Genomic DNA, 23,326 nt, shown 5'->3' with positions numbered 1-23,326 from the left:
TGGGGCTCAGGACCCTTTCCCCTCTGCTAAACTCACTTCCCGCCACGCGAGTCTCTCCCTGCTGCCATTCGCTCAGAGGAGCTGGGCAGCCCTCTCCGCATTTCCGCGTTTCCACTTTTCCTACCAGTCTCTGTGTGGCTTCTTCAGCGTTCCTTGTTTGAAGAATCCTTTTAGTTTAGTTCAAAGTTTGTTTTTCCAAATGATAGTTCATAAAATTAGTTTGTAATTCACTTTGGTTCTGGGAGGTAGATGCTGGTATGTCCGCCTACTCCAGCGCCATCTTTTCTCTCCAGTTGTCTAGATTTTTGGCATACACTTTTTCATAGTATTTTCTTACAATAGTTTGTATTTCTGTTGTGTCAGTTGTTATTTCTCCACTCTCATTTCTAATTTTATTTATTTGAGTCCTCTCTCTTTTTTTCTTGGTGAGTCTGGTTAAAGGTTCATCGATCTTGTTTACCTTTTCAAAGAACCAGCTCCTAGTTTCATTGATCCTCTGTATTGTTTCTTTAGCCTCTATGTCATTTATTTCTGCTCTGACCTTTATTATTTCCTTCCTTCTACTACATTTGGGCTGTACTTGCTGGGTTTTTTTAGTTCTTTTAAATGCAGAGTTAAGTTGTTTATTTGAGCTTTTTCTAGTTTCTTAAAGTGTGCCTGTAGTGCTATAAACTTCCTTCTCAGGACTGCTTTTGCTGTGTCCCGTAAATTTTGAGTTGTTGTATGCTCCTTGTCATTCGTTTCTAGGAATTTTTTAATTTCTTCTTTGATCTCATTCTTAATCCTTTCGTTATTTAACAACCTGCTGTTTAGTTTCCATGTATTTGAGAATATTTGCACTTTCTGTTGTGATATATTTCTAGTTTCATGCCATTGTGATCAGAGAAAGTGCTTGATATGATTTCAGTCTTCTTAAATTTGTTGAGAGCGCTTTTGTGCCCTAATATGTGGTCTATCTTAGAGAATGTACCATGAGCACTTGAAAAGAATGTGTATTCTGCTTCTTTAGGGTGAAACATTCTGAAGATATCTATTAAATCGCATTGATCTATTGTGTCCTTTAAGTCTGCCGTTTCTTTGTTAATTTTCTTTCTTGAGGATCTATCTAGTGATGTTAGTGGGGTATTGAAATCCCCTACTATTATAGTATTGCTGTTGATCTTGCCCTTTATATCCATCAAAGTCTGCTTTATATAAGGTCTACCGGAAAGTTCTGTCCGTTTCTATTACAAGTTTCGACACATAAGCACATGTTTATTTGGCACATGTGTGCCTCTCTATTTTTATCACTTAATGTATACATACTGATGTAGCAAATTAACGAAAACAAAGTTGATTCATGTTAGTCTTATGTGTGAAGTGATCGTGTACCCATGGCTACTGATAAAGTTTATTTACACCACTGTAATTTTTACAAATTTCAACAGTGAAGAAATGCTACAGAAGCATGTCTGTCACATCCACCATATTCCCCAGACTTAGCACCCTCCGACTATCACTTGTTTTTGTCCTTAAAATTTTTTTTGAAGGGTAAAAAATTTAAAAATGAAGAAGATATCAAACAAGCACTGGTTTAATTTTTCACATCAAAAGATAAAACATTTTTCAAAAATGGGATATGCAAATTGTCCTCATGCTGGCAAGAAATCATTAATAATAATGGCAATTATATTATTTAATAAAGTGTATTGATGGTAAGAAAAATTTGTATTTTGATTTATTCCAAAAATGGACAGAACTTTCCGGTAGACCTTATATATTTAGGTGCTTCTATATTAGGTGCATAGATATTTATAATAGTTATATCTTCCTGTTGGATTGCTCCCTTTATCATTATGTAGTGGCCTTCTTTATCTCTTACTATATCCTTTCTTTTTAAGTCCATTTTGTCTGATACAAGTATTGCTACCCCAGCCTTTTTTAATTTCCATTTGCATGAAATGGTTTTTTTCCATCCTTTTACCTTCAATCTACGTGCATCTTTTGTTTTAAGGTGTGTCTCTTGTAGACAGCATATGTACGGGTCCTATTTTCTTATCCATGCAGTTACCCTATGTCTTTTGATTGGATCATTTAATCCATTTACATTTAATGTTATTATTGATATGTAGTTGTTTATTGCCATTTTATTCTTTAAGGCTGTATTCTTTTTTTTGCTATATTCTTTTCCCACTTTGATCTTTTTACAACAGGCCCATTAACATTTCCTATAGCATTGGTTTGGTTGTAATGAATTCCTTGAGTTGTTTTTTGTCTGGGAAGCTTTTTATTTCTTTCTTGATTTTAAATGATAGCCTTGCTGGATAAAATAGTCTTGGTTGTAGGTTCTTGTTTTGCATTACTGTGAATATTTCTTGCCATTCCCTTCTGGCTTCAAGTGTTTCTGTTGAGAAGTCGGATGTCATCCTTATGGGGCTCCTTTGTAGGTGATAGCTTTTTTTCCCTTGCAGCTTTTAATATTTTCTCTTTATCTCTTAGCTTTGGTATTTTAATTATGATGTGTCTTGGTGTAGGTTTCTTTGGGTTTCTCTTTAATGGAGTTCTCTGTGCTTCTTGAACTTGTGAGAGTTTCTCCTGTTTTAATTTAGGGAAGTTTTCAGCTATGATATGATTGAACAAAGTCTCTATCCCTTGTTCTTTCTCTTCTTCTTCAGATGTTATTTCTCTTCATGTTGTCACAGAGTTCTCTTAGAGTTTCCTCAGACTTTTTGAGTCTCTTTTCTTTTTTCTTTCTGCTTTTTTGCCTTCATTCAAGTTGTCCTCCAACTCACTGACTCAATCTTCAGCTCTATCCATCATGTTTTTAATTCCTTCCATTGTAGTCTTCATTTCTGATATTGTATTTGTCATCTCCGACTGATTCTTTTTTAGTATTTCAATATCCTTTTTTATACTTGTTATTTCTTTATTTAGGTGTTTGTAATGACCATACATTGTTGTTCTAAGATCCCTAAGCATCCTTACAATCATTATTTTGAACTCTGCATCTGGACGTTTGGTTATTTCCATATCACTCAGTTCATCTCCTGAAGGTTTTTCTTGTGGTTTAATTTGGATTGCACTTCTTTGTCTTCTCATTATGTCTGTGTGTTTGGGTGTTTTCTTTGTAGAGCTGGTTGAGTCTAGGCTTGATGTTGTCTGTCTCCAGTTTTCAATTGTGTTATTTCTAGGTCTTCTTGGGTTGGCATCAGCTATTATTTGTAATCCACTTTCAGATTTGGGCTGTGTTGAAGTCTTGATTTGTTTGTTTTCTTAACAGGGGATAGTCTTGTTTACTGATCTCAGCAGGGGGCTTCCTTGAAACTGTATACAGGAATGCTGTGGATGTAACTTGAGTCTCTGAAGGCCTGTTCTACCAGTTAATCTCTCTGGGGGCAGGGTGTTTTTTCAGCTTCAGTAGGGGGAGGTGTATCTCAGATCTCCATGGAGACCTGAGTTAATGCCCCTCCTCCCCTCTTCTTGTTTTCAGCTGTGTCTTGTTGTGCTGATTGGAACTGGAGAGATGTCTGGAGATCTGTGATCCAGAAGCAATTTAGTCTTTTCTTTTGTGGAAGGATCAGTCCCTCCCCCAGCTATGGCCTCCTCCAGCTCTGGATGAGTCAGCTTTTTAGGTTGTCCCCTGCATTCCTCTGCCCCTCACCATCTGTCTTTCTCTTCTTTCCTCATGGGAGACAAACCAGTCCTTTCAACACACTTTGCTCCCTAGTCACCAGGCAAGTGGCTGTGAGCAGTATTTTCTGCTCTTTTCCCTGGAGTGAGAGCCCCTCTGGCCTCTCAGCCTTACCGCCCCTCTCTGTTCCTGTTAGCAGAGGAGATTCAGGCACTCCCTACCAGGTTTGTTGTGGCTTCTTCTTTGCTCCTTGGTTTTTTGAGAGCTGTTCTTATAGTCCAGAGTTGGTTTTTCACACTGATTGTTCCTAAATTGATTTGTATTCCAGTTTGGTGGTGAGAGCTGGGAGTCTGTGCATCTGCCTACTCTGCTGCCATCTTCCAAAATCCTGTTTACAGCATTCTAGTTTTTCCTTCAGTGAAGGTGGGAGGATTCATCTTTTTGTTCTTATTTCAGTGATCTCTGGAAGTCTGGTCACAGCCTGTAACAAGAGTCTACCATTGTCTGCAAACCTGAAAAGTTGATGGTTGAAGGCTAATATCCAGCTCAGTTAACTCTTTGAGGAGCCACATGTTTTGGCAGAAGATGGACCATTCTGCATCACAGATGCTGTCATTATACCTCAGGCTGAGCTTCTGTAGCCTGGCCAGATGACCTGACTGTATTACCAATGCTGAAAAACAAAATCACTCTAAATGCTAAAATACAAGAATACTTTCTATCATGACTGTTTCCCACTTGCAACACAAAACAGTTGCTCCACAATTAGTAATAACAACATTGGTGATTGGTAATGATTTGTTTTTAGCTTGCAGTTTTATTTAAGGCATCTGAAATTAATTTAGTAACAAATTTCCTTTATGTGCATCCCATGCACAATGTGAAAATAGATTTTTTTCTCTTTCCAAATCCCAACCCAAAGAATATCTTTTTTAAAAAATGAGAATACTATTTTTTAAAGATTTTATTTATTCATTTTAGAGAGGAGGGAGAGAGAGAGAAAGAGAGAGAGAGAGAGAGGAGGGAGACACAACAGGGGAGGAGCAGGAAGCATTAACTCCCATATATGCCTTGACTGGGTAAGCCCAGGGTTTTGAACCCACAACCTCAGCTTTCCAGGTTGATGCCTTATCCACTGGGCCACCACAGGTCAAACTCAAAGAATATCTTTTTTGTATGTACCACTCTTTCCTGCACTGGGATCCCAGCTCTTCCTGCAGACTTTCTCGAATTAAATGTGAGGAATGATGGCTCATTGGCTTTAAATGAAGATCATTAGTAAATAGTCTTCTTGCTTTCTAACACTATTTAATTGTTCATTACTCATTCATTCTGTCATTCTTTAGTCAACAATTATTTAACTGAGCACTTTTCATGTGCAAAATAGACCTGGATAATTTCCAATCCAAGTGAGACACTTCTAATACACAGAACAATTTTCCTGTTGAGTAGTACATATCACAGTACTACTTACAGTGACACTTAATAAATAACAATTAATGATGAAGCTAAGAGAAGACAATGGCTTCTATAAGAGGAGATGAGGGATACAGCCAAGGCAAACAGTGCATGTTTTCCTTTTCAGTCAAAAGTTGAAATGGATTCTAGAAATGAGATGAGTGGTATAAAATCTCAGAGTTACAAGGAACCTTGGATGTCTCTTCATTCAACTTTGAGATGGATGATCAGAGAAGAATCCCTTTCACAACTTCTCTATGGTGACCAGCTTGATTTTGCCTGAGGTACCCTTTCACATTGCCCCTTAGAGTGAAGCAGTTCTCAGCAGGATGCACTTCCTTTGGACCCAGTTTGCTTCCTGGTGCTCATGCCCCCATTGCCCACCTCGGCCTGCCTGAATGAAACCTCAGCTCCTTCCTCATGCTAGCCCTGAAGTGTTGGCCAACAGTCAGATCTCCTCAACTCTTCCCACTTTAGGGCTGAACATGCCTTGGTTTTTCTTATACATCATGGCTTCCAGACTGAACAGGATGCTCCATCCCCATTACTTTCATTTGCAACAAGTTTGATTCCACAGTGCACTTGAACATTTAGCAACTTGTACACTCTACAGTTGTACTCAGTCTTTGAGGGTCCATATCAATGTGCATTTCTTCCTTTCTGTCTTTCGGCCTCACAATACATATTTCTCACCATATTCTCAAGACCTAGTTAAAGGCAATGCACATGCTTTTTCTCTTCAGAAAATTTGCAATTACGAAAATTTTTGAAACCAACACAAACTTGACAGAGAAGGAAAGTGAACTCCCATGTCCTCATCATTCAGCTATCTCCATTAAACCAGTCTTGGTTCATCTAGTTCCCTCTTCTCTACTATTTTTTGGTTCTATTTTATTTATTTTTATTTTTATTTTTTTATTAATTTTACTAGGGTGACATCAATAAATCAGGATACATATGTTCAAAGAAAACATGTCCAGGATATATTGTCAATTAATTATGTTGCATACCCAGCACCCAAAGTCAGATTGTCCTCTGTCACCTTCTATCTAGTTTTCTTTGTGCCCCTCCCTCTTCCCTTTTCCTCTACCCCCCCCTGTAACCACCACACTCTTATCAATGTCTCTTAGTCTCGTTTTTATGGCCCACCTACGTATAGAATAAAGCAGTTTATGGTTTTTTCTGATTTATTTATTTCACTTCGTATAATGTTATCAAGATCCCACCATTTTGTTGTAAATGATCCGATGTTATCATTTCTTATGGCTGAATAGTATTTCATAGTGTATATGTGTCACATCTTCTTTATCCAGTATTCTACTGAAGGGCTTTTTGGTTATTTCCATGTCTTGGCCACTGTGAACAATGCTGCAGTGAACAAGGGGCTGCATGTGTCTTTACGTATCAATGTTTCTGAGTTTTGGGGGTATATACCCAGTAGAGGTATTGCTGGGTCATAAGGTAGTTCTATTTTCAGTTTTTTGAGGAACCACCCTACTTTCTTCCATAATGTTTGTACTACTTTACATTCCCACCAACAGTGAATGAGGGTTCTTTTTCTCCACAGCCTCTCCAAAATTTGCTATTACCTGTCTTGTTAATAATAGCTAATCTAAAGGTGTGAGGTGGTATCTCATTGCAGTTTTGATTTGCATTTCTCTAATAACTAATGAATCTGAGCACCTTTTCTTATATCTGTTGGCCATTTGTATTTCTTCCTGGGAGAAGTGTCTGTTCATGTCCTCTTCCCATTTTTTTATTGGATTGTTCATTTGTTTGTTGTTGAGTTTTATGAGTTCTTTGTATATTTTGGATATTAGGCCCTTATCTGTGCTGTTATTTGAAAATATCATTTCCCATTTAGTTGGCTGTCTGTTTATTTTGTTGTCAGTTTCTCTGCTGAGCAAAAACTTCTTAGTCTGATGTAGTCCCATTCATTTATTTTTGTCTTCACTTCTCTTGCCTTTGGAGTCAAATTGATAAAATTCTCTTTAAAACCAAGGTCCATGAGTTTAGAACTTATGTTTTCTTCTATGTACTTTATTGTTTCAGGTCTTAGATCCATTTTGAATTAATTTTAGTACAAGGGGACAAACTGTAGTCGAGTTTTATTCTATTGCATGTGGCTTTCCAGTTCTCCCAGCACCATTAGTTAAAGAGGCTTTCTTTTCTCCATTGTGTGTTGTTGGCTCCTTTATTGAAAATTATTTGACCATATATATGTGGTTTAATTTCTGGACTTTCTATTCTGTTCCATTGGTCTGAGTGTCTATTTTTCTGCCAATACCATGCTGTTTTGATTGTCGTGGCTCTATAATATAGTTTGAAGTCGGGTATTGTAATACGCCCAGCTTTGTTCTTTTTTTTAGAATTGATTTGGCTATTCGGGGTTTTTTATAGTTCCATATAAATCTGATGATTTTTTGTTCTATTTCTTTAAAATTGTCATTGGAATTATGATGGGAATTGCATTAAATTTGTATATTGCTTTGGGTAATATGGCAATCTAAATTATGTTTATTCTTCCTATCCAAGAACAAGGAATATTCTTCCATCTCATTGTATCTTTTTCAATTTCCCTTAACAATGGTTTGTAGTTTTCATTATATAAGTCCTTTGCATTCTTTGTTATGTTTATTCCTAGGTATTTTGTTTGTTTGTTTATTTTAATCGTGAAGGGGATTAATTTTTTGAGTTCGTTCTCAAAAGTCTCATTGTTGGCATATAGAAAGGCTATGGACTTTTGTATGTTAATTTTATATCCTGTGACCTTACTGTATTGTTTCTAGTAGTCTTTTTATAGATTCTTTGGGGTTTTCGATGTATAGGATCATATCATCTGCAAAAAGTGAAACCTTAACTCCTTCTTTTCTGATACGGATGCCTTTTATTTCTTTTTCTTGTCTGAGTACTCTGGCTAGAACCTCTAGCACCACATTAAATATGATGGAGAGAGTGGACAACCCTGTCTTGTTCCTGATTTAAGGGGGAAAGCGTTCAGTTTTGTGCTATTTAATATGATGTTAGCTGATGGTTTATCATATATGGCCTTTATCATGTTGAGATATTTTCCTTTTATACCCATTCTGTTGAGAGTCTTAAACATAAAATTGTGTTGTATTTTATCGAATGCCTTTTCTGCATCTATTGATAAGATCATGTGGTTTTTGGTTTTGTTTTGTTGATATGGTGTATTACGTTAACCGTTTTATGTATGTTGAACCATCCTTGAGATTCTGGGATGAATCCCACTTGATCATGATGTATTATATTTTTAATATATTGTTGTATTCGATTTGCTAGTATTTTGTTTAGTATTTTAGCATCTGTATTCATTAGAGATATTGGTCTGTAGTTTTGGTTTTTTTTGTGTGCTGTCCTTGCCCGGTTTTGGTATGAGGGTTATGTTGGCCTCATAAAATGTTTTTGGAAGTATTGCTTCTTTTTTAATTTCTTGGAAGACTTTGAGTAGAATAAGAACCAAGTGTTCTTTGAATGTTTGATAGAATTCACTAGTATAACCATCTGGGCCTGGACTTTTATTTTGGGGGAGGTTTTTAATAGTTTTTTCTATTTCTTCCCTACTAATTGGTTTGTTTAGGCTTTCTGCTTCTTCTTGACTCAGTCTAGGAAGGTTGTATTGGTCTAGGAATTTATCTATTTCTTCTAGGTTGTTGAATTTAGTGGCATAAAGTTTTTCATAGTATTCTACAATAATTCTTTGTATATCTACAGTGTCCGTGGTGATTTCTCCTCTTTCATTTTGGATTTTGTTTATATGAGTTCTTTCTCTTTTTTCCTTGGTAAATCTTGTCAAGGGTTTGTCAATTTTGTTGATCTTTTCAAAAAACCAGCTCTTTGTTCTATTAATTTTTTCTATAGTTTTTCTGTTCTCTATTTCATTTATTTCTGCTCTGATTTTTATTATCTCCTTTCTTTGGCTGGTTTTGGGTTCTCTTTGTTCTTTTTCCAGTTCCTTAAGGTGTGAAGTTAAGTGGTTCACTTGGCCTCTCTCTTGTTTGTTCATATAGGCCTGAAGTGATATGAACTTCCTTATTATCACTGCTTTTGCTGCATATCATAGATTCTGATATGTTATATTGTCATTTTCATTTGTCTGTATATATCTTTTGATCTCTGCACTTATTTCTTCTTTGACCCATTAATTACTTTGTAAAAGTATGTTGTTTAGTTTCCACATTTTTGTGGGGTTTTTTCTTTTTTCTTTTTTTTTTTCTTTTTTTTTTTGCAGTTGAATTCTAGTTTCAAGGCTTTATGATCAGAAAATATGCTTGGTACAACTTCAATTTTTCTGAATTTGCTGATGCTATTTTTGTGGCCCAACATATGGTGAATTCTTGAGAATGATTCATGTACACTGGAGAAAAATGTATACTCTGTCACTTTGGGATGAAATGTCCTGTAGATGTCTATCATGTCCAGGTACTCTAGTGTTTTGTTTAAGGCCAATATATCTTTATTGATTCCCTGTGTGGATGACGGATCTAGAGCCATCAGTGGTATATTGAGGTTTCCAAATATGATTGTATTTTTGTCAGTTTTTGTTTTAAGGTCAATAAGTAGCTGTCTTATATATTTTGGTGCTCCTTGGTTTGGTGCATATATATTAAGGAATATTCTATCTTCTTGATTCAGCGTCCCCTTAATCATTATGAAATGACCATTTTTGTCTCTGAGTACTTTTGCTGTCTTGTAGTCAGCATTATCAGATATGCGAATTGCTATGCCTGCTTTTTTTCTTAGATGTTATTTGCTTGGAGTATTGTTTTCCAGGCTTTTATTTTAAATTTGTTTTTATCCTTGTTGCTTAGATGAGTTTCTTGTAGGCAGCATACAGTTGGATTTTCTTTTTTAATCCATTCTGCTACTCTGTGCCTTTTTATTGGTGAGTTTAATCCATTTACATTTAGTGTAATTATTGACACTTGTGAGTTCCCTATTGCCATTTTATAGATTGCTTTCTGTTAGTTTTGTGTGTTGTTTGATTCTTCTCTTTCGTTTTTCTATCTTTTGATTTTGTTTGGTTGTATTTCATACATCTTTCCTCGGTTGCTCTTTTTTAAATCATGTGCTTCTGTGGTGGTTTTCCAAATGGTGGTTACCATTAAGTAATGAAAAGGGTTTCTACCCTTCTCATTGTAGTACTCTATCTTCTGAGTACTTTTGCACTCCATCATCCTTTGCTACTGTTAATCTCCATCTTCTCCCCCCTTTTTTTGTTGTTGTCACAGTTTAAATTCGATTTTATTGTGTTCTTGGTGGAGCTTTTACTTGTGGTTTTGTTTTGTTTTGTTCTTTGTATCTGGTTGAAAAAACCCCTTTAGTAATTCCTGGAGTGGTTTTCTGTTCTGTATCTGTGAATGTTTTTATTTCTCCTTCATATTTGAAGGATAGCTTTAATGGGTATAGTATTCGTGGCTGAAAGTTCCTCTCTTTCAGGACTTTAAATATGGGGTCCACTCTCTTCTAGCTTGTAGAGTTTCTGTTGAGAAATCTGAGGATAATCTAATGGGCCTTCCTTTATATGTTGTATTCTTCTTTTCCCTGGCTGCCTTAAGAATTTTTTCTTTGTTGTTGGTTTGTGCCAATTTTATTATCATGTGCCTTGGAGTAGGTTTGTTGGGGTTAAGAAAACTCGGTGTTCTGTTTGCTTCTTGAATTTGAGGCTTTAGTTCTTTCCACAGGCTTGGAAAGTTCTCATCTATTATTTGTTTGAATATGTTCTCCATTCTATTTTCTCTCTCTTCTCCCTCTGATATACCTATTATTCTTATGTTATTCTTTTTGATGGAATCAGACAATTCCTGTAGGGCTTTCTCATTTTTTTAAATTTTTGAGTCTCTTTTTACTTCTTTCTGTTGTGCCTCAAGTTGCTTGTCTTCTGTTTCACTAATCCTACCTTCTATCTGGCCTGTTTTATTAGCTAAGCTTGTTACCTCATTTTTCAGCTCGTGAATTGAGTTTTTCATCTCTGTTTGATTTGTTTTTATAGTTTCAGTTTTCTTGGTAATATATTCTTTGTGTTCATTGAGTTGTTTTCTGAGCTCCCTAAATTGCCTTTCTGTGTTTTCTTGTATATCTCTGAGTATTTTTAGGATTTCTATTTTAAATTCTCTGTCATTTAGCTCCAAGGTTTCCAATATATTAAATTTTTTCTCTATAGATTTTTTCTCATCTATCTGTGCTACCTCTCTGGCTTTTGTATCCATAATATTCTATTTCTTTTTCCTTAATGTCATCTGAGGGTGGTTTTGTTGATAGTATTAGTGAGAAATAATAAAGAAAAAAATAAAAAAAAAGTAAAAATAAAAAAAATTATTATTCCCCCTTTTTTTTCCCTCTCCTCTCCTCTCCCCTCCTTCTTGAGAAAATATTGTGGTGAACTGTGAATTATATTGTGCTAAATAGAACAAAAACTACCTATAATGTAGGGCCTGAGTGGGGGAGAAGTGATAAAGGGGCAAAAAAGAGGGTATGGACCCACAAAATGCAAAAAAGAAAAAAATTTGGGTTAAGAATAAAATGATTGGCTTAGTGATGGTTGACTAAGAGATATGATGAGAGAAATAACAGGGAAACAGGAAGAAGGGGAAAAATTTTAAAAATTAGTATTGTATTTAGTGGAGCAAAAACTAGATAAAATAAAGAGCCAGGTTTGGAAGCACTGCTAGTGAGTTAAAAAAGCAAAGTAAAAAACCCCCAAAGCACCACAAGGAAAAATTTGAGTCCCAGATAAAATAATTTGTTCGTGATTGAGGATTCAATAAGAGGAAAAGTAAAGGAGGAAAGAAGAAACTAATATAGAGGGAGAAAAAAAGAAAAAGAAAAACACAAAAAGAAGAAAAAAGAATAAAAGGAGAGAGAGAGTTAAGGGTTTTGGAGTGCACCCTCATAAAGAGAAAGGAAGAAGAAAGAAAAGATAGTGGGAGATGTAACACTTATGGGTAGTGTAGTTCAAGGAGAGGAGAGAGTAAGAGCAGCAGAGAATTAAACGACCAAATTGGAAGAGGAAGAAAATAATCAAGACAAGAAGATAAGAGAAACAAACAAACAAATATAATAAAATGGGATAGGTTATAAAGTCTGTGGATTATTCTTGATTTTGAGAGGTTATCTTCTTGCTTTTTCTTTTCTCTCCTCTTCCTGGTCGGTGACTCTGTACCCCGGTTCTGCCCCTGTGGCACACTTAGGTAGAGGTTTGCAGTTGATAAGTCTCTATGGCGATGTCATATATTGGGCTTCAGTCTTGTTGGCAGTCGAGGCTCATTAGCATTTGCACGCTCCACCGATGAGAGAGTCCGTATTACTGGAGCCTCTCTCCTAGTCTTTTCTTCCTGAATTAGAAGCCTGATGATCCAGCTATGGGGTTGCTACTGCCTCTGCCTGGAGAGTAAGAGGCTCAAAGAGCTGGCAAATCCCCACTCTATTCCCACTCAGTGCAGGGCTCTGGGTAAGGCTCAATCAGTCAGAGCCACTAGTATATTTAGGCGGGGCTTCAGCCCACACAAAGACCTCTGACTCTGCCCCTCTGTCCGGGAACATGGGCGCCCACTCTTGGGGGAATCTCTCGCCCACTATCTGCATTCACCAACCAGCATATCTGGCCAGCCGCCTCTCACTCCCGGTAACGTGCCCAGCCTCGCACGGAAAAGTTCCAGCATAGGGAATTTCACTCCCACTCTCTCCCTGCATACTGCTTTTTGGGGCGCAGGGGTGACCTCAAGACTTCTGTTTTGGCCCACAGAAAGGCCTGTGACTCTGCCCCTCTGTCCGGGAAAACAGGCGCCCACTCCCGGGGGAATCTCTCGCCCATTCTCTGCGCTCACGACCAGGATATCAGTCCAGCTGCCTCTCAGTCCCAGTGAGGTGCCCTGCCCGCACGAAAAAGTTTTAGCATAGGGAATTTCTCTCCCACTCACTCCCCATGTGCTGCTTTTCAGGGCACAGGGGCGGCCCCAAGACTCTGGATTTGGCCCACATAAAGGCCTCTGACTCTGCCCCTCTGTCCAGGAACATGGACACCCACTCCCGGGAGAAATTTCTCACCCACTCTTCACGCTTGCCGACCAGGAGATCAGGCCAGCTGCCTATTACTCTGGGTGAGGTGCCCCGCCCGCCCACATGGAAAAGTTCATGGGTAGGGAATTTCCTTCCTGTTCCCTCCCCGTGCGCTGCTTTTTCAGGGCACAGGGGCAGCCCTGAGATTCCGTTTTCAGCCCACAGAAAGGCCTCTGACCCTGCCCCTCTGTCTGGTATCACAGGCACCCACTCCCAGGGATCTAGGAGGAATCTCTTGCCCACTATCTGCACACGCCGACCAGGAGATCGGGGCAGATGGCTGTCCCAAGTGCCTTTCTTTGTCTGGGTTTGGCGCAAGCATTAGCTTGTGTTGAGTGGGTTGCCACAGCACAGTTTTTCCTCGGCTTGAATGTCCATGCCATAGCTTGGTTGGGATGTTTGTGCCACAGTCTGGTTCTATTCACACCCTATGCCTGCCTTAGTTCCTATATTCTCAGTTCCCAGTGAAAGCAGCCCTTATTTAGGTTAGTGAGGTGGAGTGTTTCTTTTTTCTTATTTCCTTCAGAGTTGATTATATATTTATTCAATTTTTTGCTCAATCATACCTTTGCATTTAGCATGGAACTTTTGGAGGCTCCAAGGATAGGTTTTTCTGTCTCTGGTTGAAGATCTTGTTGAATTTTTGGGGAGATTTATCGGTATCATTCCTCACGGTGCCATTTCTCTGACGTCATCTTTTCGTTCTATTTTAAACAAATCCCATACATCATTTCCATTTTTCTATATTGTTTGGATATTCCAATCATGAGACTACCCTACTTGTTATATTTTAATATTTATATTCATTATATATCTTTTGTGTTTTTTAAAACTTGAATTTATTGGTGTGAATTTATATTTTTTAAAATCTGGGTAATTTGATCATAAGGCATGGAAATGCATTTTTAGATATAAAAAAATTAATGCTGTTTTTATAAATAAAAAACAAGCTACTAGTGATTAAAAATCTTAAATACTATTTCTGCTAGAAATTATAAAAGCAATATAAAAGTGACAATGGGAAAACCATAGACAGTAATACTTATTACTGACTAAAAATTGAAAGGAAAATTTTTTTTGACAAAATGTAAAAGAATAAAGTTGACCTAAGGAAGAAGCTGGTAATAAAAATTTTAAAATGTATAATGGCTGAGCTATATTAATAAAATTTGAGGCAGACAAAAAAATTGAAGAAGCAAGTTTTAATTAAAGACTTTAAATGAAACAATTTACATATGTTTAATGGTATCCTATTCAAGGAAAAAAATAAAACCAAACACTGATTCTTTGAGAAGATTGATAACATTGATAAATCTCTTGTGGAAGTCAGAAGTCTAATGTGGCCCCAAAGTTCCACCCTAACCCCCAGGTCTGTGATTGTGATGGATTTTACTCCTATGTTATATGACACGGTTGATTTTAAGAAACACCGATTATCCAGGTGGGGTTAACCTAATCACATGAGTCCTTTAGAAGCAGAGACATTTCTCCAGCTGGTAGCAGAAGAGAAAGGAGGTCACAGAAAAGGAGGATTTGAAGTGTGAGAAGCACTGACACCCTATTACTGCTTAAAGGTCAGGAACTATGTATGGAGAAATGTGTGTGGCCTCTTGTAGCTGAAAGCTAGCAAGAAAACAGGAACCTCAGTCCTACAGCTATAAGGAACTGAATTCTGCCAAAAACAAAAATGAGTTTGAGTGTGGTTTCATCCCCAGCCTTCAGATGAGAACTCAGCCTGGCTAACGCCTTGATTTCAGCCTTGTGATATCCTAAGTGGAGAACCTAGACAAGCTGTTACAGACCTCTAACCAACAGAACTGTGAGCAAATAAATGGGTATTGTTCTAAGCCACGAAGTAATTTGTTATACTGCCATACAAAAATAATACAGTTTTAGTCAGATTAGCCAAGAAAAAAGATAAAAACACAAATGACCAATATCAGGAATAAGAGAAGGGGCATGGCTACAGACATTAAAAGGATAATAAGTGAACAACTTTATTTCCATAAATTTGACAAGCTAAATGAAATGGGCCAATTCCTTGAAAGACACAGATTATTAAATTCAAGAATAAAAAGATAAATAGTTCTGTACCTTTTTAAAAAATTTTATTTGTAACTTAGAGCTTCTTACAACAAAAACTCTAAATTTAGACAGGTTAAATGGTGAGTTCTGTGAAACATTTAAGGAAAAAATAATACCAATCCTACATAATCGTTCAGGGAGATAATAGTGGCAAGAACACTTGCCAACTCATTTTATGAGGCCATCATTACTCTGATACCAAAGCCACACAAAGACATTACAAGGAAATGATTAGAACATTATGTCTCATTAGCATAGCCATATCCTCCACAAGTACATAAAAATAAAAATATGTCGCAACCAAGTGGGGCTTATATTGGAAATATAAGGCTGATTTAACATTTGAAAATTAATTACTTTTATTCACCATAATAACAAACTAAAGAAAAAAAACACATGCTCATCTTAATAGAATCAGAAAAAGCATTTAACAAGATTTATCTTTAATTCATTAAAAGAACTCTTGCTAGATTAGAATTATTTTACCCAATAAGGGCACATCTATTTAAAAACCTATAGCTAACAATATACAGAGGCCCCTTGTCTATCACGGGGGTTAGGTTCCAGAACCTTCCATGATAGACAAAAATCCATGAAGTAGCAACCTTATAATTATTTTATTTATATCTATTTTAAGGCTTATTAAACCCTCCCCACACTCTTATGAACCTTTCCCATACTGTTATTAACCTTTCCCACACTTATTTTGCTGCAAAAAATAACTAAAATAATAAATATATAAAAATACCTATATACCGCAAAATTCCGCAATATAGCAAAAAATCCATGATACAAAATTAGATATATACAATTTAAAAATCCACAATACAGTGAGACCACGAAAAGTGAACCACAAAATGGCAATGGACAACTGTACTTGGTGGTGAAAGACTAAATTCTTTTCCCTAATACTGGAAACAAGGCAAGATGTCTGCTTTTCACATTCAACACCTACTGGAAATTCTAGCCCGTTAAATAACCCAAAAAAAGGAATAAATGATGTACAGACTGGAAAATAAGAGGTAAAATGGTCTCTATTTATAGAAGATACATAGAAAATCCTACAGATCTACCAAAAATCTTCTAGAACTAATAGATGAGTTTAGCAAGGCTGCAGTAGAAAATATCAATATACAAAAATCAATTGTGGGAGTCTGTCTCACTATCTCTCCTCCTCTCACTTAAAAAAAAAAAAATCAATTGCGGCCTGACCTGTGGTGGTGCAGTGGATAAAGAGTCAACCTGGAATGCTGAGGTCGCAAGTTCAAAACCCTGCACTTATCTGGTCAAGGCACATATGGGAGTTGATGCTTCTTGTTCCTCCCCCCATTCTCTCTCTCTCTCTCTCTCCTCTCTAAAATTAATAAATAAAAAAAGTTTTAAAAAAATCAATTGCAAATCTAAATGCTATATCAATGACCAATTGGGAATCAAGATTTTAATACAGTACCTTTTATAATAGTACTTTTCTAAAACCTGAAATACTTAGGTATAAATTTAACAAAATATGTACAGGATCTGTATGGTAGAAACTCCAAAACACAATGAAAGAAATCAAAGAGGACCTAAATAGAAAGAAAGATATACTGTGTTTATGGATTAGAACACTTAATATATTTAAGATGTCATTTCTCTCTAAATTTTTCTACAGGTCCAGTGCAATCCCAATCAAAATGCCAGCAGGACTTTTTGTAGATATTGACAAGCTGATTCTAAAATTTATATAAAAATGTCAAGGAACTAGAATAACCAAAACAAGTAAAAAAGAACATGTCAGAATATTTATACTACTTGATTTCAAGGCTTACTTTAAAACCTTAGTAATGAAGACAGTGGTTTTTGACTGACCAGGCAGTGGTGCAGTGGATAGAGTGTTGGCCTGGGATGCTGAGGACCCAGGTTTGAAGCCCCGAGGTAGGTGGCTTGAGTGCAGTGTCCTTGGCTTGAGTGTGGAATCATAGACATGACCCCATGGTTGCTGGCTTGAGCCTAAAGGTCACTGGCTTGAGCAAAGTGTCACTAGCTTGGTCAGAACACCCCCACCCCAGCCCCATCAAGGTACATATGAGAAAGCAATCATGAACAACTAAGGTGCTGCAACAAAGAAGTGATGCTTGTCATCTCTCTCCCTTCCTGTCTGTCTGTCCCTATCTGTTCCTTTCTCTGTCTCTCTCTCTCTCTCTGTCTCTCACTAAAAAAAAAAAAAGACAATGTGGTTTTGGCAAAAGAGTAGATACACAGATCAATGGAACAGAATAAAGAGACCAGAAATAGACAAATATGGCCGATTGATTTTTGACAGAAATGCAAAAGCAATTCAATGAACAAAAGATAGACTTTTTAGTTAATGTTGCTCAAATAATTGAGCAGTCATATGCAAAAACAACTTTGGCCCATATCTCACACATTGTACAAATATAACTCAAAATGAATAACAAGTCAAAATGTAAATATAAAACTTATAGAAGAAAATTCTTTGAGACCTTGTGCTTTGCAAAAAGCTCTATGATGCAACACAAAGTTCTACCCATCAAATTAACAAATTGATAGTCTTCATCAAAACTGAAAGTTTTGTGCTGCAAGATACTGGTAAGAGAATGAGAAGACAAACTATAGGCTCAGAAAATATTTGCAAATTACAGATCTAATAAAGGAATAAAGGACTTGTATCCAGAAATTCTAAAGTACTCTTCCATCCAATTTCTAAAATTAGGCAAAAGATTAAAATAGATACTTGACCAAAAAATACATACAGTTGATAACTACATAAAAATATGCTCACCATCAGTATTCATTAAGAAAATGCAAATTAAAACCACTATGTTTGGTCTCTATCTTCTAATTACAATATTTTGCCAAAGCACTTGTTTTGAAAAACAAATTTACTCCAAATAGATTGAAATATCAGAAAACAATATGAACATAACACAATTTTTTATTTGCTTATGTGTAGTTAGCCCACAGGAAACACTAATTGAACACACAAAACTTATACCCAGCTGTGCCAAGCCAGGTATGGGAGTAAACAAAATACACACACACACACATACACACACACACACACCCCTCATGAGGACAGTGAGCCTCACTCATCCACATCCGGGTTCAAACTTTCTGACATCAGATAATCCTTCTTCCACCACTTAAAATAACTCACAAGTTGCTATGCAGGGCTGCATAGCCCTGAGCATTAGCCCTTCAATTTCCCTTTTTCTCTCAGCCAGTTTCAGATTGTTCTTCTCTGTTCTCTCTTTTCTCCTCCTTTCCCTGTCTCTCTGTTCTTTTCCTCTTGCCTACAAGGTGTTAGGCTGGGGAAAGAGAGGTAAGCCAGAGAGAGTGCCACTTCCCACAAACTTTAGTTGTTTTTCAAGATAAAATGCCCCATTTACTTTAGTATTTATGTATTTCTTAGCCATTTAACACAGAAAGATCTTACTACCATTTTATTAGTATCTTATTTTTTAAAATGTGTCACTGGCCCTGGCCAGTTGTCTCAGTGGTAGAGCGTCAGCCTGGCGTGCGGGAGTCCCAGATTCGATACCCGGCCAGGGCACAGAGGAGAAGCGCCCATCTGCTTCTCTACCCCTCCCCTCTCTTTTCTCTCTGTCTCTCTCTTCCCCTCCCGCAGCCAAGGCTCTATTGGAGCAAAGTTGGCCCAGGCGCTAAGGATGGCTCTGTGGCCTCTGCCTCAGGCGCTAGAATAGCTCTGATTGCAACAGAGCAACACCCCAGATGGGCACAGCATCGTCCCCTGGTGAGCATGCCGGGTGGATCCCAGTTGGACACATGCGGGAATCTGTCTGACTGCCTCCCCGTTTCCAACTTCAGAAAAATACAAAAATAAAAATAAAAATAAAAAAATAAAATGTTTCATTGATGAAGTTTTTTTAGTGTTCTGCTTCTAATCATAAGCCCTGTGTTTATTTTTATTTTATTTTATTTTTAATTAATTTTAATGGGGTGACATTGGTAAGTCAGGGTACATATGTTCAGAGAAAACATCTCAAGGTTATTTTGACATTTAATTATGCTGCATTCCCATCACCCAAAGTCCAATTGTCTTCCGTCACCTTCTAACTGGTTTTCTTTGCACCGCTCCCCTCTCCCAACTCTCCCTCTACTCCCCCCCCACCCCATAATTTCTACACTCTTGTCGATGTCTCTGAGTCTCATTTATATGTCCCACCTATGTATGGAATCATATAGTTCTTAGTTTTTTTCTGATTTACTTATTTCGCTCAGTATAATGTTATCAAGGTCCATCTATATTGTTGTAAATGATCCGATGTCATCATTTCTTATGGCTGAATAGTATTCCATAGTATATATACACCAAAGTTTTTTAATCCACTCATCCACTGACAGACACTTGGGCTGTTTCCAGATCTTTGCTACCGTGAATAATGCTGCCATAAACATGGGGGTGCATTTATTATTTTGGAACAGTACTATGGTGTTCTTGGGGTATATTCCTAAATGTGGGATAGCTGGGTCAAAAGGCAGTTCGATTTTTAATTTCTTGAGGAATCTCCATACTGTTTTCCACAGTGGCTACACCAGTCTGCATTCCCACCAGCAGTGCAGGACAGTTCCCTTTTCTCCACATCCTCACCAGCACTTATTCTGTGTTGTTTTGTTAATGAGCACCATTCTGACTGGTGCAAGGTGATATCTCATTGTGGTTTTAATTTGCATTTCTCTAATGATTAGTGATGTTGGGCATTTTTTCATATGCCTATTGGCCATCTGTATGTCCTCTTTGGAGAAGTGTATATTTATTTCTTTTGTCCATTTTTTGATAGGATTGTTTGTCTTCCTGGTGTTGAGTTTTACAAGTTCTTTATAAATTTTGGTTATTAACCCCTTATCAGACGTATTGTCAAATATGTTCTCCCATTGTGTAGTTTGTCTTTTTATTCTGTTTTTATTGTCTTTGGCTGCACAAAAGCTTTTTAGTTTGATATAGTCCCATTTGTTTATCCTGTCTTTTTTTATTTTTTTGTATTTTTCTGAAGTTGAAAACGGGGAGGCAGTCAGACAGACTCCCGCATGCACCAGATTGGGATGCACCCAGCATGCCCACCAGGGGGCGATGTTCTGTCCATCTGGGGCATCACTCTGCCTCAATCAGAGCCATTCTAGTGCCTGAGGCAGAGGCCACAGAGCCATCCTCAGCACCTGGGCCAACTTTGCTCCAGTGGAGCCTTGGCTGCAGGAGGGGAAGAGAGAGACAGAGAGGAAGGAGAGGGTGAGGGGTGGAGAAGCAGATGGGTATGTCTGCTGTGTGCCCTGGTCAGGAATCAAACCTGGGACTCCTGCATGCCAGGCCAATTCTCTAACACTGAGCTAACCAGTCAGGGCCTGTTTATCCTGTCTTTTATTTCACTTGCCCATGGAGATAAATCGGCAAATATATTGCTGCGAGAGATGTCAGAGAGCTTACGGCCTATTTTCTTCTAAGATGCTTATGGTTTTACGGCTTACATTTAAGTCTTTTATCCATTTTGAGTTTATTTTTGTGAATGGAGTAAGTTGGTGGTCTAGTTTCATTTTTTTGCAGGTAGCTGTCCAATTTTCCCAACACCATTTGTTGAAGAGGCTATCTTTACTCCATTGTATGCTCTTGCCTCCTTTGTCAAATATCAGTTGTCCATAAAAGTGTGGGTTTATTTTGGGGTTCTCTGTTCTGTTTCATTGATTTATATGCCTATTCTTATGCCAGTACCAGGATGTTTTGAGTACAATGGCCTTGTAGTTTAACTTGATATCAGAAAGTGTGATACTTCCCACTTTATTCTTTTTTTTTTTGCATTTTTCTGAAGCTGGAAACAGGGAGAGACAGTCAGACAGACTCCCGCATGCGCCCGACTGGGATCCACCTGGCACGCCCACCAGGGCGAAGCTCTGCCCACCAGGGGGCGATGCTCTGCCCCTTCGGGGCGTCACTCGGCCACGACCAGAGCCACTCTAGCGCCTGGGGCAGAGGCCAAGGAGCCATCCCCAGCGCCCAGGCCATCTCTGCTCCAATGGAGCCTTGGCTGCGGGAGGGGAAGAGAGAGACAGAGAGGAAGGAGGGGGGGTGGAGAAGCAAATGGGCGCTTCTCCTATGTGCCCTGGCCGGGAATCAAACCCAGGTCCCCCGCACGCCAGGCCGACGCTCTACTGCTGAACCAACTGGCCAGGGCCCATTCTTTTCTTTTTAAGACTGCTGCGGCTCTTCGTGTTCTCCTTTGGTTCCATATAAATTTTTGGAATACGTTATTGATATCTTTTTTTTTTCTTTTTTTTTTTTTTTGCATTTTTCTGAAGCTGGAAACAGGGAGAGACAGTCAGACAGAATCCTGCATGCGCCCGACCGGGATCCACCCAGCACGCCCACCAGGGGGCGATGCTCTGCCCATCCTGGGCATCGCCATGTTGCGACCAGAGCCACTCTAGCGCCTGAGGCAGAGGCCACAGAGCCATCCCCAGCACCCGGGCCATCTTTGCTCCAATAGAGCCTTGGCTGCAGGAGGGGAAGAGAGAGACAGAGAGGAAGGCGCGGCAGAGGGGTGGAGAAGCAAATGGGCACTTCTCCTGTGTGCCCTGGCCGGAATCGACATTATTGATATCTTTAAAGTATGTCATTGGTATTTTAATTAGTATTGCATTAAATTTATAAATTGTTTTGGGTAATATAGACATTTTAATGATGTTTATTTTTTCTAACCATGAACACGGTATATGCTTCCACTTGTATGTATCTTCCTTGATTTCTTTTATCAACGTTTCATATTTTCTGAGTACAAGTCTTTAGTCTCCTTGGTAAAATTTACTCCTAGGTACTTTATTTCTTTGGTTGTAATAGTGAAGGGGATTGTTTCCTTAATTTCTCTTGCAGACTGTTCATTGTTGGTATATAAAAATGCCTCTGATTTCTGAGTATTAATTTTATAAAATTGCCACTTTGCTGAGTTCATTTATCAGGTCCAGTAGTTTTTTGACTGAGACTTTAGGGTTTTCTATGAACAGTATCATATCATCTGCAAATAATGATAGTTTTACTTCTTCTTTTCCAACTTGAATGCCTTTTATTTCTTCCTCTTGTCTGATTGCTGTGGCTAGGACTTCCAGGACTATGTTGAATAAGAGTGGTGAAAGGGGGCACCCCTGCCTTGTTTCTGATCTTAAGGGGATTGCTTTTAATTTTTGCCCATTGAGTATGATGTTGACTGTGGGTTTGTTATAGATGGCTTTTATCATGGTGAGGTATGTTCCTTTTATTCCCAATTTGTTGAGAGTTTTGATCATGAATGGGTGCTAGATTTTATCAAATGCTTTTTCTGCATCTATTGAAATTATCATGTGTTTTTTCTCCTTCCTTTTGTTTATGTGATGAATAACATTGATAGATTTGTGAATATTGTACCAGCCTTGCCTCCCCAGAATAAATCCCATTTGATCATGGTGTATGATTTTTTCCATATATTGTTGGATCTGGTTTGCTAATATTTTGTTGAGGATTTTAGCATCTGTGTACATCAGAAATGTTGGCCTATAATTTTTTTCTTTGTGTTGTCTTTGCCTGTTTTTGGAATCAAAATTATGCTCGCCTCATAAGAGGAGCTTGGAAGTCTTCCTTCCTCTTGAATTTTTTGAAATAGTTTGAGAAGGATAGGAGTTAGTTCTTCTTTGAATATTTGGTAGAATTCACTTGTGAAGCCATCAGGCCCAGGACTTTTCTTTGTTGGAAGTTTTTTGATAACTGTTTCGATGTCATTTGTTGTAATTGGTCTGTTTAGGTTTTCTGATTCTTCCAGATTGATTTTTGGAAGATTGTATGTTTCAAGGAATTTGTCCATTTCATCTAGGTTGTCTAGATTTTTGGCATACACTTCTTCATAGTATTTTCTTAGAATATTTTGTATTTCTGTTGTGTCAGTTGTTATTTCTCCTCTCTCATTTCTAATTTTATTTATTTGAGTCCTCTCTCTTTTTTTCTTGGTGAGTCTGGTTAAAGATTCATCAATCTTGTTTACTTTTTCTAAGAACCAGCTCCTAGTTTCATTGATCCTCTGTATTGTTTCTTTAGCCTCTATGTCATTTATTTCTGCT

At 37.8% G+C, this 23,326-nt stretch overlaps 1 protein-coding gene across 1 annotated transcript in view; it reads right to left on the bottom strand.

Annotated features, from left to right (window-relative positions):
- Positions 1 to 3,917: 3,917 nt before the first annotated feature.
- The window catches only part of LRRC31 (leucine rich repeat containing 31), an 84,902-nt gene continuing 65,493 nt past the window's right edge, over positions 3,918 to 23,326 (bottom strand). The window contains 2 exon segments of the mRNA XM_066240819.1: positions 3,918 to 4,107; positions 4,109 to 4,283. Coding sequence (XP_066096916.1) covers positions 3,918 to 4,107; positions 4,109 to 4,283 — 365 coding nt within the window.

The sequence above is a fragment of the Saccopteryx bilineata genome, chromosome 8 (assembly GCF_036850765.1).
Source record: "Saccopteryx bilineata isolate mSacBil1 chromosome 8, mSacBil1_pri_phased_curated, whole genome shotgun sequence".
Classification (NCBI taxonomy): Eukaryota; Metazoa; Chordata; class Mammalia; order Chiroptera; family Emballonuridae; genus Saccopteryx; species Saccopteryx bilineata.
The sequence above is the reverse complement of the archived record's forward strand: the minus strand, read 5'-3'. Positions and strand labels throughout refer to the sequence as shown.